General features: G+C 41.6%; 1 protein-coding gene across 1 annotated transcript in view; it reads right to left on the bottom strand.

Moving 5' to 3' along the window:
- The window catches only part of LOC124712205 (odorant receptor Or2-like), a 62463-nt gene that overhangs the window by 26289 nt on the left and 15704 nt on the right, over positions 1-20470 (bottom strand). The window contains exon 2 of the mRNA XM_047242502.1: positions 10387-10486. Within this exon, the coding sequence (XP_047098458.1) occupies positions 10387-10486 (100 nt within the window). The remainder of the gene's footprint in view (positions 1-10386; positions 10487-20470) is intronic.

Below are 20470 nucleotides of genomic sequence, written 5' to 3'. Positions count from 1 at the left end.
GTAATAAGGAGCTATTTTTATGTTTTGAAAGTTTAATAAGATACAGGTAGGTAAACTTCAGCGATATTTCATAACTCTTGAAAAGCAGACGAAAGGAATCTGTCGCCAGTTAATGATGGTGAAAATAGTCTCGCTGAAATAACTTTGTAATGTGCGCTAACACCCAATTCTTCATGTGACATACAGTGAGGTAGCCAAAACCCGTGCGCTCATGGCAGCCTACAGAGATGCAAAAGTGGATTCAACAAGGAGATGACATTGGGCCACACTCTCCTAGTTTGAGGTTCTACAGATACCGTAGGCATCGTATAGTCCGCTCACGCGACAACCCATATATACACATTTCACTGCTTTCACAGACAGGCAAACTTGCTCCGAAGCTGTTCGTAGTCATTCAAGAGCCTCTTTCTTTGAATTATTATATATACCTGTCAATATTCACAGCACTGAATTTAATCATCCGTTCTCACTACCCAGGTAAAATAACCAAAGAATATTTCTACAAGAAGCGATTGTGGAATAAATCAGTGGAAAGGAACTTCTGCTAATGGTAGAATCTTACGAGCTCCACAAAGAAGCCAGTTTTATCTGTAACCTGTACGTGCAAAAGAACGCATCAGAAGACGAAATCACAGTTAAATTCAATTCCAGCAAACGCAAGTTCGCCGGCCAGTGTGGCCGAGCGGTTAAAGGCGCTACAGTCTGGAACCGCACGACCGCTACGGTCGCAGGTTCGAATCCTGCCTCGGGCATGGATGTGTGTGGTGTCCTTAGGTTAGTTTGGTTTAAGTAGTTCTAAGTTCTAGGGGACTTACGACCACAGCAGTTGAGTCCCATAGTGCTCAGAGCCATTTTTTTGAAACGCAAGTTCTATCTGCCAATCGCCCGATTTCACGTCTTCTGAATGTACAAGCGTAAGACTCGTAAAATCTCCGATGCTTCTCCGGATTCTTCGCAAGAGATTAATCTGCTACAAGGAAAGATCTTCGTAACCTGCAGCTCTTATATACAATTAGTTGCGGTTTCCACGTCACTATAATTCTCATCGTTATTGCTGTATAATGGCTAAACTCGTTGATAAACCCAGACCCTTTGAAGCTTTGACACACATCTGCTTCTGACACTAGCTTGCAGTTTGCAATCTACACGTTGCACACTGTGAAACCTTTGTGTCTGAATGAACGACGCTGTGCACATGCGATGGCGTTTCTATTGACTCCTGAACGTTATGTACTTATTACTACTGTTATTATTTCGTTTATTATTAGTACCATTATTTTTATTATGCTTAATATAATAATTATAGTTGTTATTATGACTATTACTGATCCTGCATGTTGTCCTCCAATTGTTCGTTTATTCTTAAGTTCCAATTTTTTTATAGTTATTCTATGAAACTAAAAATGTACTCTATAGGTTTGCTACTTTCAAATAAACAAAGACAAAGCGGACTGCCAATTGAACATTGCTATAAACTCTGAAGAGTCCTATTGCATGTTAATAACATGTTGTCTTATGTAAAAGTTTCACACATATTGCAATACAAAATCTGACATGACTAGAGCTCGAACCCGGGACTCTAGATATGACAAAATAATGCTCTGCCGACTTACCCACAGTAACTCTACACGCGCGATACCCACAATTATGCTCTGTAGGTCAGGTGTCACTTATTGCTTAACATTTTCGCATGTTCTCCTGGACGACAGCACATAGCACAATCTCTATTGGAGTTTTGGTTGACACATTGTCGATATACAACTGTAAGACTGTTTGACATCTGGATGTTTGCATGTAAGTGTACAGCAATGGTGCTGATTGAAACATTATAGCTTTCTTATGCCATGGTTATTAGGTGATGAGGTAAGCCAACATTGTGCTTTATTTTTCTGGTCCAATTTGAAAAACTGTCACAGTAACTTTAAAAAATTTATATTACTTTAGTAGTACAGCTATGGCCATACAAATACACAGTTCAGTTCTCTGCCATTAGTCGATGCTCCGGTCACGTGGCACCGTCAACACCGTTCTGCCAGGAAATTCAAAAATCAGACCTTGAGGATGGTGGGAAACATAAAATTTGTGGTCTAGGGGATAGAGCGAAATTAATGGTGACATACAGTGGGAAATTTAGGATGGTGTGCTAGAAAGCAACACCTACGAATTTTAATCTGAAAATTCTGAAAGATTTTACATGAAACAAATATTGTTAACATTCTACACCTTCGTGCTTCATGTCTATATATCTACAGTCATCTGCCGCGAAGGTGCCAGTGTGTAATGTACCTATGTCGGCGCAAGAAACAGCGTGCTGTAATCGAGTTTAGAATTCGAAGAGTTTGTCCACATATGGAGAACCCTCTACTTAAGTATGACAATGCCAGACCACACACGAGTGCTTCAAAACATCAGTAAGAATCCGACACCTTGGGCTCAATGTCATTGATCGTCCACCATATAGTCTCGAGGTGGCTCCATCCAATTTTCATCTGTTTCCAAAACATAAAGAAGACCTTCGAGGACTTCACCTCTATAGAAAGGGTGACCACGTTGAGAAATAAATATGTAGGCATGAAAAACAAAGATATAGAATGTTAATAATGTTCTTCCTCTTTAAAAAGCTTTAAGAGATTTCACATAAAAAATTCTGAGGCATTTCTTTTCAGGAAGCCCTCATAAAAATGAGAATTTGCTAGTGGTGGCAAATTTAAAAATTAAATGCAGCAGATGGTGAGAAATTTAAAAATTAAACATGCCGGATAGCGGGGAAGTAAAAATTATAGGTGATGCACAGCAGCAAACTTAAAAAATGAGAGACAGCAATGGCAGGAAATATTATTGAGCCAATTACAATGCGAGGTGGTGCTGTCAGGAAAACTTTTAAAGACAAGAGAGCGCAGTACTTTTTTACAAAACCTGCCACATTCAGAAGTATCCAATTAAATCACAGTAATTTCCCACATCGATATTTACCAAAATATTTTGTAAGCACAAACACTACACACCACACACACACACACACACACACACACACACACACACACACACACACACAACATAGAAGCTTCTTCACTTGAATTATTGCAACGTTGAAAAGTATCTGTACGCTCTAAACTTCACGAAGAGATAAAAAATAGCGCTTTTGGGATTTTGTGGAACATGCAGGTAAAAAAATACAAAATTTCAGTTGCGAAAGATGGATAGTATTCATTCTTCTGTACATGACAAGAATATAGTCTCCATCAGGATATATGAGTCACCATCAGGATATATGAGTCACTGTTCCCAATATATGGCTGTAAATGAGGTGCCAGGTACTTTGATATTTCATACGTGGGAGAACTGACAGCCCTAACCACGGGTCTCAGAGATTAATTTCATGAATTTTGGGTAGACTATTAAACTTAGGACACAAAGCTTCTGTCGTCAATAAAGCTCTTTTTTCTTCTTTTTGAGAGGAAGTAGATGACTTCATCAAATTATTTGTTTTCCTCAGTACGCTGGCGGTAAAATTTTTCATACATTTTTTGCACTATCCTGACGTTAAAAGATTCAAAATTTTGCTTCGATAATCCTCTTTGTTCATAAGACCAGCAGCATTCCCCTGATCAGCAGAAATAATCACTATCTCTTCCCCCGCATTTATATCTCTAAGAGCCTTTCCAAAGGCTTACTGAGGCACAACAACTTGAAGTTTTCAGTCCGGATTGCATTTGCCGTTTCTTTGAGGAGAATACGTATAGATGCTTCTACATTCGTTGTAATATCTTCAACTGGTACTTTCGTCGGTTTTATAGCGTAGTTTTCTCGTTTTGCAAGGGCAGTCGTGAGATAACACTGTCCCTGACTTGGAAATAACAGTATCAGAAATCACTGTATTGTCTGCATTTTCTATATAAGTTTGTAACTTTTCGAACTTCTTCTTATATCTAAAATTTGTCATTTCTGTCACAGATTACATAGATCTAAACACAAGATAATCTGTTTTGTTCCATAGATCTGTCTGTACATTACGTTAAAAATAAATGCAGTTGCAGTAACTCACGGTCAAGACAATCCATCTCTAATCTTGTATAATGTATTCTTCCTCGAAGTAGTGCTGCTTCCGTATAATTATAAAGCCGATCAGCCCGGGCTGTCCTGAAAATCCTCTTCAGAATTAGGTATGGAAGACGATTCCCTACAACGCAACAAGAGAGTTAAAGTACAAATTAAATATGCTCTCTGCTTACGGAAAGATTCCAAAACCTGAATGATTTTGAGAAAAGCTCCCCGTGGAGTCCTCTGATGACAGAATAAAGGCTTTCACGACCAGATGAATTTATGCTGGTAAACCTTTCGTGCTATAAGGCCATGGCCTACGAAACTCTTCTGACTCTAACGTTTCGTCCAAAATAGCGCTGTACATCTTCAGAGGCGTTGATCCTTCGTTGACTGTTGCCGACTGACACGTCTGAAGTCTGAGAGCGAAATGTATACTGCAGATAGAGGACGTGGCCGGAGTTATACGTGATAAGCAGTGACGATACTTGTCAAAGATAAATCTTAATTACCGATTGTCGTTCTGTTAACAATACAAAACTGTTCAGCGATTCTGCAGAGGTACTGTCCTTATGTCGCTAAGTTTCATGGTCTTCTTTCCTATTAAAATTATCCCTATGTTTACGTATTTCAATGGCTTCTCTACACAGCGGTAGATAATAGTTCGTCGCCGTAGATAAAATTTTAGTTTCAGAAAACTTCACTTCATGACTTTCTGACTGAAGAGCATTGTCTGCTACAGCCGATTTTTCTATTTTCCGTAGTCAGGAGAGAGTTTTGTATTCCTTTGCCGTGTGTTCATACCTCTCGATTGTTCCTATTCTGGGCGAAACGCTAGGAATATAAGAGTTTCTTCAACCACGACCTTTATGCGCCGAAAACTTTACCAGAAGTAATGTCACCCGATCGTGAGAGCCTTCACACTGTCGTATCTTAGACGAGTTTAAAGAGAACTACATATACTTACAAGTGCCTATTTGAGCGCCCATGCCACCTGACATTTGTTATACTAAGCACATGCGAGACTCCACTAGGCGAGATGTGTCTGCTTTTTACACAGCTTCGACTATTTTTTTCTATGTTATAATATACGAGTGATGTTCGGCTCTTAAAGATTACGATACAATCCCTCTTCTACCAAACAATTAGAAAAAAATTCAAACATAGCAAAAAATTGTAAACTATTAAAATGCGAATGTTTCACAGAAATGAAACGTGGAAAATGTTTTGTTCGTTAAAACATTTTTTGACTGTAGCAGGTATTTACACAGAGGAGAATAAGAATTGAATAATTTACGTAGACTACAAAGGTAAAGTATTACGGAACTGTAGATTTTTGGCAACCATCAAGTCTGAGTTTTATATGAGAGGATGTTTTGCTGACGGGTGTGGAAGTGTGATGAGGGAGAGGTCACAACAAAGTCTCTGGATGTGGATGGAGGTGAGTAGGGAGAACAGGAGCCCTGACAAAGAAACGAAAGGCAGGCACTGCTAGATTTGGTGGGGTGGGTATATATATGGCCAGATTTAACCGCCGAATAAGAGGAGGTGACTGAAGTTTTGTTGGAAGAGGATGTGGAGAATATAGAAATATAGCATTGAGGGAATGTTTTGGTAGGAGGCGCGGTCCCCGACCTATCTCTGTAATCATGTTTCCTGCCTTGTCAAATAGCCTCAACGAAAACACTAGAGGTGGCTATGGAAGTTATCAGTGATGCTGACAATATTATTTACTGGCTACATCGGTATCTATACATACGTCATTCTCAATAGCCAATATCGATATTAAAGATTTATCAATTCAGTCACCTTTTAAATTTTACCACTAACACATCTAGTATACCACCTGCACAGTGATGCTGCATACTGACCAAAATGTGTTGTGTCTAGTCGCTGGGCATACAAGACCGCGAGACCGTTGAGAATTTGGCGGGGAGTCGTTAAGTTCATTTTGTCCTATGAGGAACTAGATATCCGTTTGTGAAGCTGTCAAAGTGTGTACTTACTGATGCTTAGAGAGATAATTTATATTCAGTGATGTGAATAAATCGAAAAAGAAATGATTGTTGTAAGGACTGACTCAGAATATAGGAAAACCAATATAACCTTCGCTGAAATTAAGAGCAAGGGTGGTAACATTAAGGGTAGATCGAGAATTATACTGTTAAATGCAGAGGAGAGAGCGATTAGGGGGTGCTGGTGTCTATGAGGGGGAAGATATGTCTGTTTTGATACAAGAAGAAATAGGAGTCGATGTAGAAGAGATAGGGGATCCAGCATTAGAATCAGAATTTAAGAGAGCCTTGGAAGACTTAAAATCAAATAAGGCAGAAGGGATAGATAACATTCCATCAGAATTTCTAAAATCTTTGACGGAAGTTACAAGACAATGACTATTCACGTTGGTGTGTGGAATGTATGAGTCTGGCGACATACTATCTGACTGTTGGAAACACAGTGTATCATCCACACGATTTCGAAGACTGCATGAGCGGAGATGTGCGCAAATAATCGCACAACCAGCTTAACAGCTCATGCATCAAAGTTACCGACAAGAATAATATAAAGAGGAATGGCAAATAAAACTGAGGATATGTTGAATGATCTATAGTTTGGCCTTGGGAAAAGTAAAGGCACCAGAGAAGCAATTCTGACGTTGGGACCGATAATGGAAGAAAGACTGAAGAAAAATCAAGACACATTCATAGGATCTGTCGACCTGGAAAAAGTGATCGACAATGTAAAGTCTTGCAAGATGTTCGAAAGTCTGAGAAAAATAGAAGTAACCTACAGGGAGAGACGGGTAATAACATATAGAAGAGTGAAGAGGGGCTAATAAGAGTGGACACCCAAGAGCGAAGTGCTCTTATTGAAAAGGTAAGTAGTCTTTCGTCCCTACCGTTCAATCTGAATATCGAAGGAAGAATGATGGAAATAAAAGAAAGGTTCAGGAGTGGAATTAATATTCAAGGTGAAAGGATATCAATGATACGATTCGCTCACGACATTGCTATGCTGAGTGAAAGTGAAGAAGAATTACATGATATGCTGAATGGAATGAGCAGTCTAATGTATACAGAATATAGATTGAGAGTAAATCGAAGAAAGACAAAAGTAACGAAAAGCAGCGGAATTGAGAACGGCGAGAAATTTATCATTACGACTGATGGTCACGAAGTAGTTGAAGTTAAGCAATTCTGTTACCTAGCCATCAAAATAACGAATGACGGATGGAGCAAGGAGGGAATGAAATGCAGACTAGCACTGGCAAAAAGGGCACTCCAAGAGAAGTCTACTAGTATCTAGCCTTAATTTGAGGAAGAAATTGCTGAGACTGTACATATGGAGCACTGCATTGTGTGGTAGTGAAATATGGGCTGTGGGAAAACCGGAACAGAAGAGAATCGAAGAAGCATTTGAGATGTGGTGCTACAGACGAATGTTGAAAAATTGGTGGACTGATAAGGTAGGGACTGAGGGGGTTCTGCGCAGAATCGGAGAGGAAGGTAACATGTGGAAAACACTGTTAAGCAGAAGGTGCAGGATGATAGAATATCTGTTAAGACATCAGGGAATGACTTCCATAGTACTGGAAGGAGCTGTAGAGTTCAAAAACTGTGGAGGAAGACAGAGATTCTAATACATCCAAGAAATAATTGAGGTCGTAGGTTGCAAGTGATACTCTGAGATGATGTGGTCGCCACGGGAGAGGAATTCGAAAAGGAAAACAAGAAAAAAAGGTAGTGATAAATAGCACAGGAACATTTTACATCGCTCTTACTTCTATGAAATAAAAAGTAAGTTTAAAAAGTATGGGGTCGTCTTAAAAACTCTACAACCTCTTTTCTCATAAACTGCAACGGTACATTTTAAAATAATATTCACTATACACGTGTAAACAATTAATGTCATCTATTTGTCCTTCTAACGTCTGTACGTCCCATATGTGTTGCTGCTATAACTTTAGCTAGAGATAATGGTATAGACATGCTTTGCCTGCCTCCATACACCAGTCACAGACTACAGCTACTAGACGTTGCTTACTACAACCAAGCCCCCGACAATGCGTTCGTCCAGATTCTGACAGCTATATTAGTATTACAAGGATTGATCAGCAGTTAGAAGAGTCATATGGCAGAACAGGGATGAACAAAATTCTATAAGTGGCTTTTCAAAATCTGGTATCTGTCCACTGGATCCATATGTTTTTCGAGAGCTAGACTTCTTGGTGACTAAATCCCATCCACAGTCAGATGCGAGTGACAAGGCAAGTCATGAACTAGCTAGCATATCAAGACTAACTTTAAATTGTGCATTCCTGAAGCCTTCAACTCGCACAGAAAAAGATTGTAGGAGAGTGTCAGTAGATCCACAAGATATCTCCGTTACCCCAGCTGTAAGAATAAGATTAAGAAGCAGAGCAACATCTCCTGCTGTTGAAATCGCCAGTAGTGTTTAGAGGTGACTTTTCTTTGGCAAAGGATCTGAGAAAGACAAAAGTAAGCCTAACAAAGTTAAAACTGACAAAATCAAACGTGGCAATACCAGACGTGGCAATACGTCTTCAAACTGGTCTGCAAGATCTGCTAATTTGACAAGGAACAAGAAATAATTAAGGTCCTCAAATGCAGTGTATCGGTCTATACCCGTTATGTGATGGTGAGCCTGAAGAAAAAACTAATTTATTGTGATACTTGCACATCGGAATGAGTATCTAAAAGTGTTTAGCGTAAGTCCAATAGTGGACTAATATTTTGGCTAATGAATGTGTATAAAGAATTCAAATTAGTCTGCCAATATCTTCAAAATTAGATCAGATAGTCAAACACCAACTTTCGGTATCTCTTCCTATTGTTAAATTTTTTGTTATACAACTTGTAATATAAGTTGTCCATATCAGAAGATCTGCTTATAAATTATACCGCATTGCACCTCTTCTCTCGTTGTGTTATATCTTTTAAATCGCAGAAAAATTATTTTCAGAACTTTTGGCTTATCTGTCTGGGAAATGAGTACACATTATTAGTATTGCTTTTAAATAATGTTTGTTAGATTTCAGTAAAATCAGAAAAATACTGGAAGTTGTAGAATTTATGAGGCATCGCCCTCTTTCACAGGCAATGACAGTATCAGTATGTAGTACGAGCCTCCACAACGCCAGGTCTTCCACTAACGCTCCTACTTCATTCTGATAATGACATCGCTTAAGATGTAATATGGACTACAGTGAATGACCTAAGTGTCGAAACAACCAATGAACAGTATTTTTTAGTATCCCTGTAGTCTGTCTGCTTGAGTAGTGGGCAGAAATTGGATTGTCCTGGGTGAGGGTGACTGTCCAATGCTTACGGTGCCCCGTGGAGCAAAGTTTAATAACGGGTAGCAGCCGTCATCAAGGAGAAACGGGTCGCTACTTCCTCTACAACAGCTGCTCATGAGTGTAGCCATAGATACAGGACGACAATTGTTGAACTATATGAAATAAAATCGTCATAACTTCTAAACAGTTTGCTTTAGGACGTTCAAACTGTACGGTTGGCCACGTGGAATGATGGGAATTGGTATGGTTTGGTGACAAAACCCATTTTCATTTGAATGGATTCGTCAATAAGCTATAAGCAGTAAGCAAAACTGGGGCATTTGGGGGACTGAGAATCCGCATACCGCGACAGAGAAGTCTCTTCACCCTCAACAGATGACTGTGTGGTGTGCAATATTCAGTCACGGAATAATCGGTGCGATATTCCTTGATGGCACGGTAGCTGTCAAACGATACGTGAAGGTTTTAGAAGATGATTTCATCCCCGTTATTCAAGGTAACCCTGATTTCCACAAGATGAGGTTCATACAAAACGGAGCTCGACTCCATTGAAGCAGGAGTGTTTGATGTCATGGATAAGCACTCTGGGGACGGCATTCTGGCTATGGGGTACCCAGAAGCCACTGGCATGAATCTTGATTGGGCGCCATATTCTCCAGATCTGAATACATGAGATTCCTTATTATGGGGCTATGCTTAAAGACAGGGTGTACAGCAATAACCCGAAAAAAATTTCTGAGCTGAAACGAGCCATTCACGAGGTCGTCGACAGCATCGATGTTCCGAAACTTCAGCGGGTCATGTAGAATTCCGCTGTTGTCTGCCCACATCATCGATTGGCTATGATGTGACGCAGGCACATGGCAGGCATATCGAACATGCCATAATCTAAATCCGAATATCTGTAGTAACGTTTACATGCCGAATAAAGTATGTGCACTCCGTAGTTTGTAATTAATTTACATTTTCTTCATCTAGTTCAACAATTGTCGCCCTGTATAACGAAACATAATGGAAGACCTTACGTATGTTGCCTGGAACAGCGCCAAACAGGCGACGAGGACGCTGAAGACAAACTGCGTCATTGCTATTGGGTTCATGGTGCCATTTAGATGCCTGACGAACCTGTAACATTAAAATGAATTCAATTAATTATTGAACTGAAAAGTTCTCATCGTCCTTCATATGAAACACGTAAGCTTTTAAAGCCAAGGACTCTCTTAAACTATCCGAAATCATCATATGCACAATTTTTTTTTTATATATTTTTTGCCACCAATCGTTAACACCACTTGTATTACACAAGCCAAATCTCAGCTGTCTATACAGGGGAAGTTATCTACAAACTTTAGCGAAAAACTATTTTCTGGCAGCTGCAAATAAGAGATACGTACTCCTGAGTATTGTCGCCGTTACGGCGATTTCTGCGAGTGATCAGAGGAATGCTGCCGTCTTATTTTCGGCGCAATGTCGCTTGAAGAGTTGTCTCGATTCAAGGGTTTCTTAAAAACGCAAACTAAACAATATTCATTTTTAGTACTTTCTTTTAATTTTTGGCGTATGTTTGGTTTCACACCGTTGTATCTATACTGTTAATTTCAAAAACTGTTGAAACTATGCAAGTGATGTTTCGTCGTTTGTTATTATGATGTACAATAGATGACTACTGGACCATCAACAGAAAATGCGTGAAGTTATGTGCGAAATGATTGCTATAACTGTAGATAAACATTTAAGTAGTGTAGACATATGGTTAGAAACGACTGAAATACTCAATGGCGGCCAAGAAAATATAGATACATCGCTGAACAATTAGTGAGTGGTACTGCCACATTTGATTTACAGTTGCCTCCGCGACTGATGTCGGAAAGTACCATTACCATGTTAGACAAAGATAAAGCGATTGTGCGTTAGATGAACTGAGGTGGTTGTTTCAGATGCAAAGAATAAGATTACTGATTTTAGAGAACTGTACATAGCAATGCATTGCAGGCCAGCCTAATGTTGAAAATGACTTGAAAGGTACAACAACGCTTTCATTCATATGTGAAAAACATGCAAACATGATTGCGGAGACCAATGCCTGCACCCACACATTTATAATAAAGCCAATGGTCAGAGTAGATAGTTCATAAAGGAAAAAGTTCTGCTGAATAGCACATATAATGTTGGGAGTGTGGTAAATTCTAGTGAATGGGGGGTTGTCACAAAGGGAGTCCCACAGGGTTCAATTTTAGGTCCTCTGCTGTTCCTTACTCGTGTGAATGACCTCTCACTTAACGCTCAGCAAGCGGAACTAATACTTTTTGCAGATGACACGAGTGTTATAATAAAGCCTATTCCAGAAAAAGCAGCTGAAGATATTGTTAAGGATGTTTTTCAAAGAATTAATTAGTGGTTCTCAGAAAATGAACTCTCTCTTAATTTTGAAAAAAAAAAAAACCGCACTATATGCAGTTCTGTACACTGAATAGAGTCACACCGACAATTGATGTAGCATATGAACTGGGCTCAGTTAACAGGGTAGATTTCTCAAAATTTTTGGGTGTTGTGAGAGTACTGGTGTGTAGTATCTGTAAGTGGTTGTTCTTTGGAGGGCGACAATGCCCAGTGGCGCAGAGAGTCGCAAGTAGAAGCAGTTGTTGAGAGGCGGTGGAAGGTGTAAGTTGTGTGAGCCAAAGGCGGTTGAGTAGCGAAGGATTTACCTCTATGTTTAATAGTAGTGGCACACAGTTTGAATAATAGTGTGTTTATGTTTGTGCAGTGTGATAAAGGAAGTAAATTGAATTTTACCAGTTCTTAATGCGTCTCCATCAGTTATTACCACACCATTGCATTTAACAATGAACGAAGTCTCGATACACACGGTCAACTACAACAAGAGGATTGTAACAAAATAATCATTAATTAACCCATATAGTCTCCAAGGCGAGTTCATACGTTTGTTCCTATGGGGAGGCCGACAAGCGTTTGTTACCCTTCGCCTGCTCCGCGATAACAGAAAGGAGGCGCACACCCAGCAGCCTTACTGAAACGATTTTACAGAAAGTGCTCGGCAAAAAAGTTCGGTTTTGCTTTACTTGCAGCTTTATATGTCACGTTCATTATGATATGCCCATCATTTCGTTAAAAGTTATAGTTATTGTGATATTTACGTGGAAGTAAGACACTGCACGAAATTCGAAAATGCTTGCAATGAAAAATAGGGGTCGCTATGACTTTGCGTTTGGTGCATATTACGTAATATGTTACTATGTATGAAATGTAGCAAACATATTGAATTTTTCTTCAGACTGTGACCAATCTCGAGAAAATTGATCAGGCGCTGCACAGTCATTGCGATCGCTCCGCGCTAGCGATACAGCCAGAGTGAAATATGCACAACGTTCCTCATATTTAATAAGCGGTCTAAGGACTTAAGCAAGGAAGTATTCTATCTCCTGCACTTTTTAATGTTGTGATGGAGGGAATGAATAGGGCAGTTAAAGATATACTAAAAGAAAAAGAAAAAAAAAGATAATTTTTGCAGATGATATAGTAATATGGGGTGATAAAGAGGTAGATGTACAGTTACAGCTTTATGCGTGGAAGGAAATAATCGAAAGGTATGGATTAAAAATAATTAAAGATAAGAGTGAAGTAATGGTATTTGGAAGAGGAAAAGGGATCAACATAAATATTACCTTGAATGGAGAACCCCTCAAAGGGGTAGAAATATCTATGGATGGAAGAATAAGTAACGAAATTAATAGGAGGTTACAGAAGGGAGGCAATTTCTACCAAACGATAAAACACCTGATTAGGAATAATGAAGTTTCAGAAAGAGCAAAACTCCTTATGTATAAGAATTATTACATCCATATTGTCACCTATGGTGGAGAAACATGGACAATGACAGAAAGGGACTGGAGCAGACTGCAAGCAGGGGAAATGAAATTTCTCAGAGCAGTTAAGGGAAAAACAAGAATGGACAGAGTAAGGAATGTAGACATTAGAAAGGACCTTACACAAGAAAGTATGAGAGAAGAAATTGAAAGAAACAGATTAAGATGGTATGGGCATGTTAAGAGGATGAATGGGCAGAGACTCCCCAAAATTATGGAGGAACTAAAGATGGATGGGAAAAGACCTAGAAGGCGCCCAAGAACACGGTGGAAAATGGGAGTGAGAATGTCTGTAGAAAGGAGAGGTATGACCTGGCAGCAAGTGGAGGAACAAAAGTGGTGGGAGGACCGAGCCAAATGGAGAGGACTCATCAGCACCCAGACCCGGCAGTAGCTGGAGCGGGATTCGGATATACACTCCTGGAAATGGAAAAAAGAACACATTGACACCGGTGTGTCAGACCCACCATACTTGCTCCGGACACTGCGAGAGGGCTGTACAAGCAATGATCACACGCACGGCACAGCGGACACACCAGGAACCGCGGTGTTGGCCGTCGAATGGCGCTAGCTGCGCAGCATTTGTGCACCGCCGCCGTCAGTGTCAGCCAGTTTGCCGTGGCATACGGAGCTCCATCGCAGTCTTTAACACTGGTAGCATGCCGCGACCGCGTGGACGTGAACCGTATGTGCAGTTGACGGACTTTGAGCGAGGGCGTATAGTGGGCATGCGGGAGGCCGGGTGGACGTACCGCCGAATTGCTCAACACGTGGGGCGTGAGGTCTCCACAGTACATCGATGTTGTCGCCAGTGGTCGGCGGAAGGTGCACGTGCCCGTCGACCTGGGACCGGACCGCAGCGACGCACGGATGCACGCCAAGACCGTAGGATCCTATGCAGTGCCGTAGGGGACCGCACCGCCACTTCCCAGCAAATTAGGGACACTGTTGCTCCTGGGGTATCGGCGAGGACCATTCGCAACCGTCTCCATGAAGCTGGGCTACGGTCCCGCACACCGTTAGGCCGTCTTCTGCTCACGCCCCAACATCGTGTAGCCCGCCTCCAGTGGTGTCGCGACAGGCGTGAATGGAGGGACGAATGGAGACGTGTCGTCTTCAGCGATGAGAGTCGCTTCTGCCTTGGTGCCAATGATGGTCGAATGCGTGTTTGGCGCCGTGCAGGTGAGCGCCACAATCAGGACTGCATACGACCGAGGCACACAGGGCCAACACCCGGCATCATGGTGTGGGGAGCGATCTCCTACACTGGCCGTACACCACTGGTGATCGTCGAGGGGACACTGAATAGTGCACGGTACATCCAAACCGTCATCGAACCCATCGTTCTACCATTCCTAGCCCGGCAAGGGAACTTGCTGTTCTAACAGGACAATGCACGTCCGCATGTATCCCGTGCCACCCAACGTGCTCTAGAAGGTGCAAGTCAACTACCCTGGCCAGCAAGATCTCCGGATCTGTCCCCCATTGAGCATGTTTGGGACTGGATGAAGCGTCGTCTCACGCAGTCTGCACGTCCAGCACGAACGCTGGTCCAACTGAGGCGCCAGGTGGAAATGGCATGGCAAGCCGTTCCACAGGACTACATCCAGCATCTCTACGATCGTCTCCATGGGAGAATAGCAGCCTGCATTGCTGCGAAAGGTGGATATACACTGTACTAGTGCCGACATTGTGCATGCTCTGTTGCCTGTGTCTATGTGCCTGTGGTTCTGTCAGTGTGATCATGTGATGTATCTGACCCCAGGAATGTGTCAATAAAGTTTCCCCTTCCTGGGACAATGAATTCACGGTGTTCTTATTTCAATTTCCAGGAGTGTAGATAGGTACCGAAATGAGATTTTGGCAAATGATTGCACGCAAAGAGGGCAGTATTTAGACGTTTGGTTACTATCTACATCTACATCTACATCCATACTCCGCAAGCCACGTGAAGGTGTGTGGCGGAGGGTATCTTGAGTACCTCTATTGGTTCTCCCTTCTATTCCAGTCTCGTATTGTTCGTGGAAAGAAGGATTGTCGGTATTCTTCTGTGTGGGCTCTAATCTCTCTGATTTTATCCTCATGGTCTCTTAGCGAGATATACGTAGGAGGGAGCAATATACTGCTTGACTCTTCAGTGAAGGTATGTTCTCGAAACTTTAACAAATGCCCGTACCGACCTACTGAGCGTCTCTCCTGCAGAGTCTTCCACTGGAGTTTATCTGTCATCTCCGTAACGCTTTCGCGATTACTAAATGATCCTGTAACGAAGCGCGCTGCTCTCCGTTGGATCTTTTCTATCTCTTCTATCAACCCTATCTGGTACGGATCCCACACTGCTGAGCAGTATTCAAGAAGTGGGCGAACAAGCGTACTGTAACCTACTTCCTTTGTTTTCGGATTGCATTTCCTTAGGATTCTTCCAATGAATCTCATTCTGGCATCTGCTTTACCGACGATCAACTTTATATGACCATTCCATTTTAAATCACTCCTAATGCGTACTCCCAGATAAATTATGGAATTAACTGCTTCCAGTTGCTGAACTGCTATTTTGTAGCTAAATGATAAGGGATCTATCTTTCTATGTATTCGCAGCACATTACACTTGTCTACATTGAGATTCAATTGCCATTCCCTGCACCATGCGTCAATTCGTTGCAGATCCTCCTGCATTTCAGTACAATTTCCATTGTTACAACCTCTCGATACACCACAGCATCATCTGCAAAAAGCCTCAGTGAACTTCCGATGTCATCCACATTTATGTATATTGTGAATAGCAACGGTCCTATGACACTCCCCTGCGGCACACCTGAAATCACTCTTACTTCGGAAGACTTCTCTCCATTGGGAATGACATGCTGCGTTCTGTTATCTAGGATCTCTTCAATCCAATCACACAATAGGTCTGATAGTCCATATGCTCTTACTTTGTTCATCAAACGACTGTGGGGAACTGTATCGAACGCCTTGCGGAAGTCAAGAAACACGGCATCTACCTGTGAACCCGTGTCTATGGCCCTCTGAGTCTCGTGGACGAATAGCGCGAGCTGGGTTTCACACGACCGTTTTTTTTAAACCCGTGCTGATTCCTACAGAGTAGATTTCTAGTCTCCAGAAAAGTCATTATACTCGAACATAATACGTGTTCCAAAATTCTACAACTGATAGACGTTAGAGATATAGGTCTATAGTTCTGCACATCTGTTCGACGTCCCTTCTTGGAAACGGGGATGACCTGTGCCCTTTTCCAATCCTTTGGAACGCTACGCTCTTCTATGGACCTGCAAGAAGGGGGGCAAGTTCCTTCGCGTACTCTGTGTAAAATCGAACTAGTATCCCATCAGGTCCAGCGGCCTTTCCTCTTTTGAGCAATTTTAATTGTTTCTCTATCCCTCTGTCGTCTATTTCGATATCTACCATTTTGTCATCTGTGCGACAAATTAGAGAAGGAACTACATTATGTAAAACTTCATTATCTACAGTGGTATTCCACTAACTACAGTCATTTTCGATGAAAGAAATTCATTTTTAAGGGCCGTCGATAGCTGGTGAAGTGCTAAGGGTTTTGGAAAAACGTTTATCTTGTACCGAGAAGGTGCTTTTCATAAGACGCTGACCATATTTTTCCTCACTTCCTCACTTTATCAACTTAATAAACCATTCTTTCAGAATTCACTCGCAATTGCGTCTGCTCTGTAAACTCCGCTGACTTTTGGCAAAAGAAACAAGAAAAATGAGTAGGTTTTACCCAAAATTCATTTCTCTGAATGTTACAAATGGTTAACAAACCAGGCGAAAATAAATAACTGCACTTTCGGCCAAATTCTTTCTAAATGCTAACGAAAGCAGAGGTGACAGATCTTTGTGAATGGTCACCACGCAAGTGTGGGCGCGAAGGAGTCCCGCTTAATTATTACAAAAAATTTGAATGTAGGCTTCAGTTTAGATCGGCACTTCTCCTCCAGAGTTCGCCATTTCCTCCTCAGCGCCAGCCTGCAGCTTCCATCACAATCGTTCTCCCTACGCATGCCCTACCCTCTGCCCATCTAAAAGCCATGGTATTCTGCGCGCTCTATAATAGATTTACAACCATTGTAAATACTGTAGAGAATCGTAGATGCACGAGTGTGTGTGTGTGAGTGATTCAATATGTACCAGTGGTGACACAAGTAAAACAAAACATAAAAAATTCGCACATGCTGAACATGTTTAGATCGTGTTACAGCACGCCTCTTGTGAAGTTTAGTACACATTGTGATACATCGTTGAGACCTTTGTCACGATTCTGTTTTTGACACGTTCTCAGCACACTTCTTTGCAGTCCCGCACAGAGAATCATGTCTATATCTACATTGGATTAATGGAAAGCAGAAAGCTAAAAGCAGAGTAATATGCTGCGCTGTTGTAATCCTTTCATTATATAAACGAATCTAACCTGTGTACCATATTATGTTTACTTTATGCACACAGAATTGGAACGATTGCAAACACGTAGGTGTCACTTAAGCATCTAGCATCCCACTAACCACTTATCCAAGAGGAAAAAAATGGGCTACAGGGTAACATGGAATGCAGGCCATGTTCCGTTTTCTGTGAATCTTCACATTGGCAGGTGAATACTACATGAAAAAGCTGGGTGATAAATATTGACCCAGCAGGGAATCGATGACTCGATGTCACAACCTTCAGTTTCCAGCTTTATAGTTAGCGAGAGACCAGCACTTCACATGCGAGCTGTGGCTTCTTACTGTCTCAAGCGCTGCTGCTCTCTCTCGAGTTATGGCGGCTTTTCGCTAAGTGGCTAAGGCGTCGCTTTCACATCTTAACATTCATTCGTCGTAATTCAGACAATCTGTACCAAGTGTTTATAAACTGTGTATAAAAACCTTCCACGCAAATCAGTTTATCTGTTAGTCAAAACGGATCAATATCCCTACAGCAGTTCCTGAGATTAACCTGCACATATAGATGGACGCGAGTAGATGACTTCAATTTATACATACTATTATATAAATATTTCATACCAATTCGGAAAGAGAGTTGTAGATAAAATATAAGTTATAAATCCGTAAGAATATTTAATTAACTTTCGAGTCTCTTCACTTGGTGAATCCGCACTCGCATTGCTGTCGCAAGAGAACGGCGAGAAACGTAGTCAGAGAATTCTGGGCTACACACTAGGCAGTTTCAAGTGCAAAAACCACACGAAAAATGCCACATCTAATTTTCTACACTGACTTCCGGTTCACATCGTTGGCTAATGTTTGCGTACAGATTTTTTTCAAAGTTAACCAACAGTGAGAAACAAATTAACAGTGGTTTCTACATGACACATCTGATCATTGCCTTGTAAGCGCGTTGTCTCCGGAACCGTTTAATATTTTGGTGCTACATGTCAATAATTTTTCATTGTACACAACTAGTAAAACTGTAGGAGGAAAACATCATTTAATTAAACAAAAATTAAGAATGTAGAGATTTGAGTCACAATGAATGCACACTGAAGTGAAGAGAGCTAAGCAAAAGCGGAAGCTCCGGACGGACATGTTCCCTGTAATACGCTTGAAAGACTCCTTGTCGCCGTTTTCATGCCGTCTTGTCTTCAATCCATGGTTCACACCTGATTTAATCCTTTCTTGTGGAAAATAAGCAAGTCATAGTCTTCATTGGATGTAGTGAAAAGTGTCATAAGACCATATTTGTAATAGGAATCAGAACGAGGAGACTATGTATTTGGATAACCGCATTACTAGTCAAAAAGACTGGTTATTGGGCACAAGTAATTTGGCACCAGAAAAATCAATAGTGGAGGAAAGATTATTTGGACGGAAAGAGACTACAGTCTACACAACAGTTTGTGATGAACGTAAAAATGTACGACTTGGATTAGGCGTAAAATGGGACCAAATTAGTCGAAAAACGTATGGTTTATGAAGAGTGTTAATTAAGGTAGGATGGTGAATTTTTATTCCTGTAGTTAGGTATGTTCAGACGTAAAGATGGTTATAGTTACCCATGCTGAATGAACCAGAGAAATCACTAAATGACGTGATGCACCACAAGGTGGCTCGATAGTGTGAGAAATTTTCTCTAAGGTTGATCTAAAAGAAGGATGAAAGAAGCACAATTAGCGCATACATCTGTGCGCAAACTGCACTACTGGCCATTAAAATTGCTACACAACGAATATGATGTGCTACAGACGCGAAATTTAACCGACAGGAAGAAGACGCTGTGATATGCAAATGATTAGCTTTTCAGAGAATTCACACAAGGTTGGCGCCGGTGGCGACACCTACAACTTGCTGGCATGAGGAAAGTTTCCAACTGATTTCTCATACACAAACAGCAGTTGACCGGCGTTTCCTGGTGAAACGTTTTTGTGATGCCTCGTGTAAGGAGGAGAAATGCGTACCATCACGTTTCCGACTTTGATAAAGGTCGGATTGTAGCCCATCGCGATTGCGGTTTATCGTATCGCGACACTGCTGCTCTCGTTGGTCGAGATCCAATGACTGTTAGCAGAATATGGAACCTGTGGGTTCAGGAGGGTAATACGGAACGCCGTACTGAATCACAACGGCCTCGTATCACCAGCAGTCGAGATGACAGGCATCTTATCCGCATGGCTATAACGGATCGTACAGCCACGTCTCGATCCCTGAGTCAGCAGATGGGGACATTTGCAAGACAACAACCATCTGCACGAACAGTTCGACGACGTTTGCAGCAGCATGGACTATCAGCTCGGAGACCATGGCTGCAGTTACCCTTGACGCTGCATCACAGACAGGAGCGCCTCCGATGGTGTACTCAACGACGAACCTGGGTGCACAAATGGCAAAACGACATTTTTTCGGATGAATCGAGGTTCTGTTTACAGCATCATGATGGTCGCATCCGCGTTTGGCGACATCGCGGTGAACGCACATTGGAAGCGTGTATTCGTCATCGCCATACAGGCGTATCACCCGGTGTGATGCTATGGGGTGCCATTGGTTACACGTCTCGGTCACCTCTTGTTCGCATTGACGGCATTTGGAACAGTGGACGTTACATTTCGGATGTGTTACGACCCGTGGCTCTACCCTTCATTCGATCGCTGCGAAACCCTACATTTCAGTAGGATAATACACGACCGCATGTTGCAGGTCCTGTACGGGCGTTTCTGGATACAGAAAATGTTCGACTGCTGCCCTTGTCAGCACATTCTCCAGAT

The sequence above is a fragment of the Schistocerca piceifrons genome, chromosome 8 (assembly GCF_021461385.2).
Source record: "Schistocerca piceifrons isolate TAMUIC-IGC-003096 chromosome 8, iqSchPice1.1, whole genome shotgun sequence".
Lineage (NCBI taxonomy): Eukaryota > Metazoa > Arthropoda > Insecta > Orthoptera > Acrididae > Schistocerca > Schistocerca piceifrons.
Note: the sequence above shows the minus strand (reverse complement) of the source record. Positions and strands in the feature narration are given on the sequence as shown.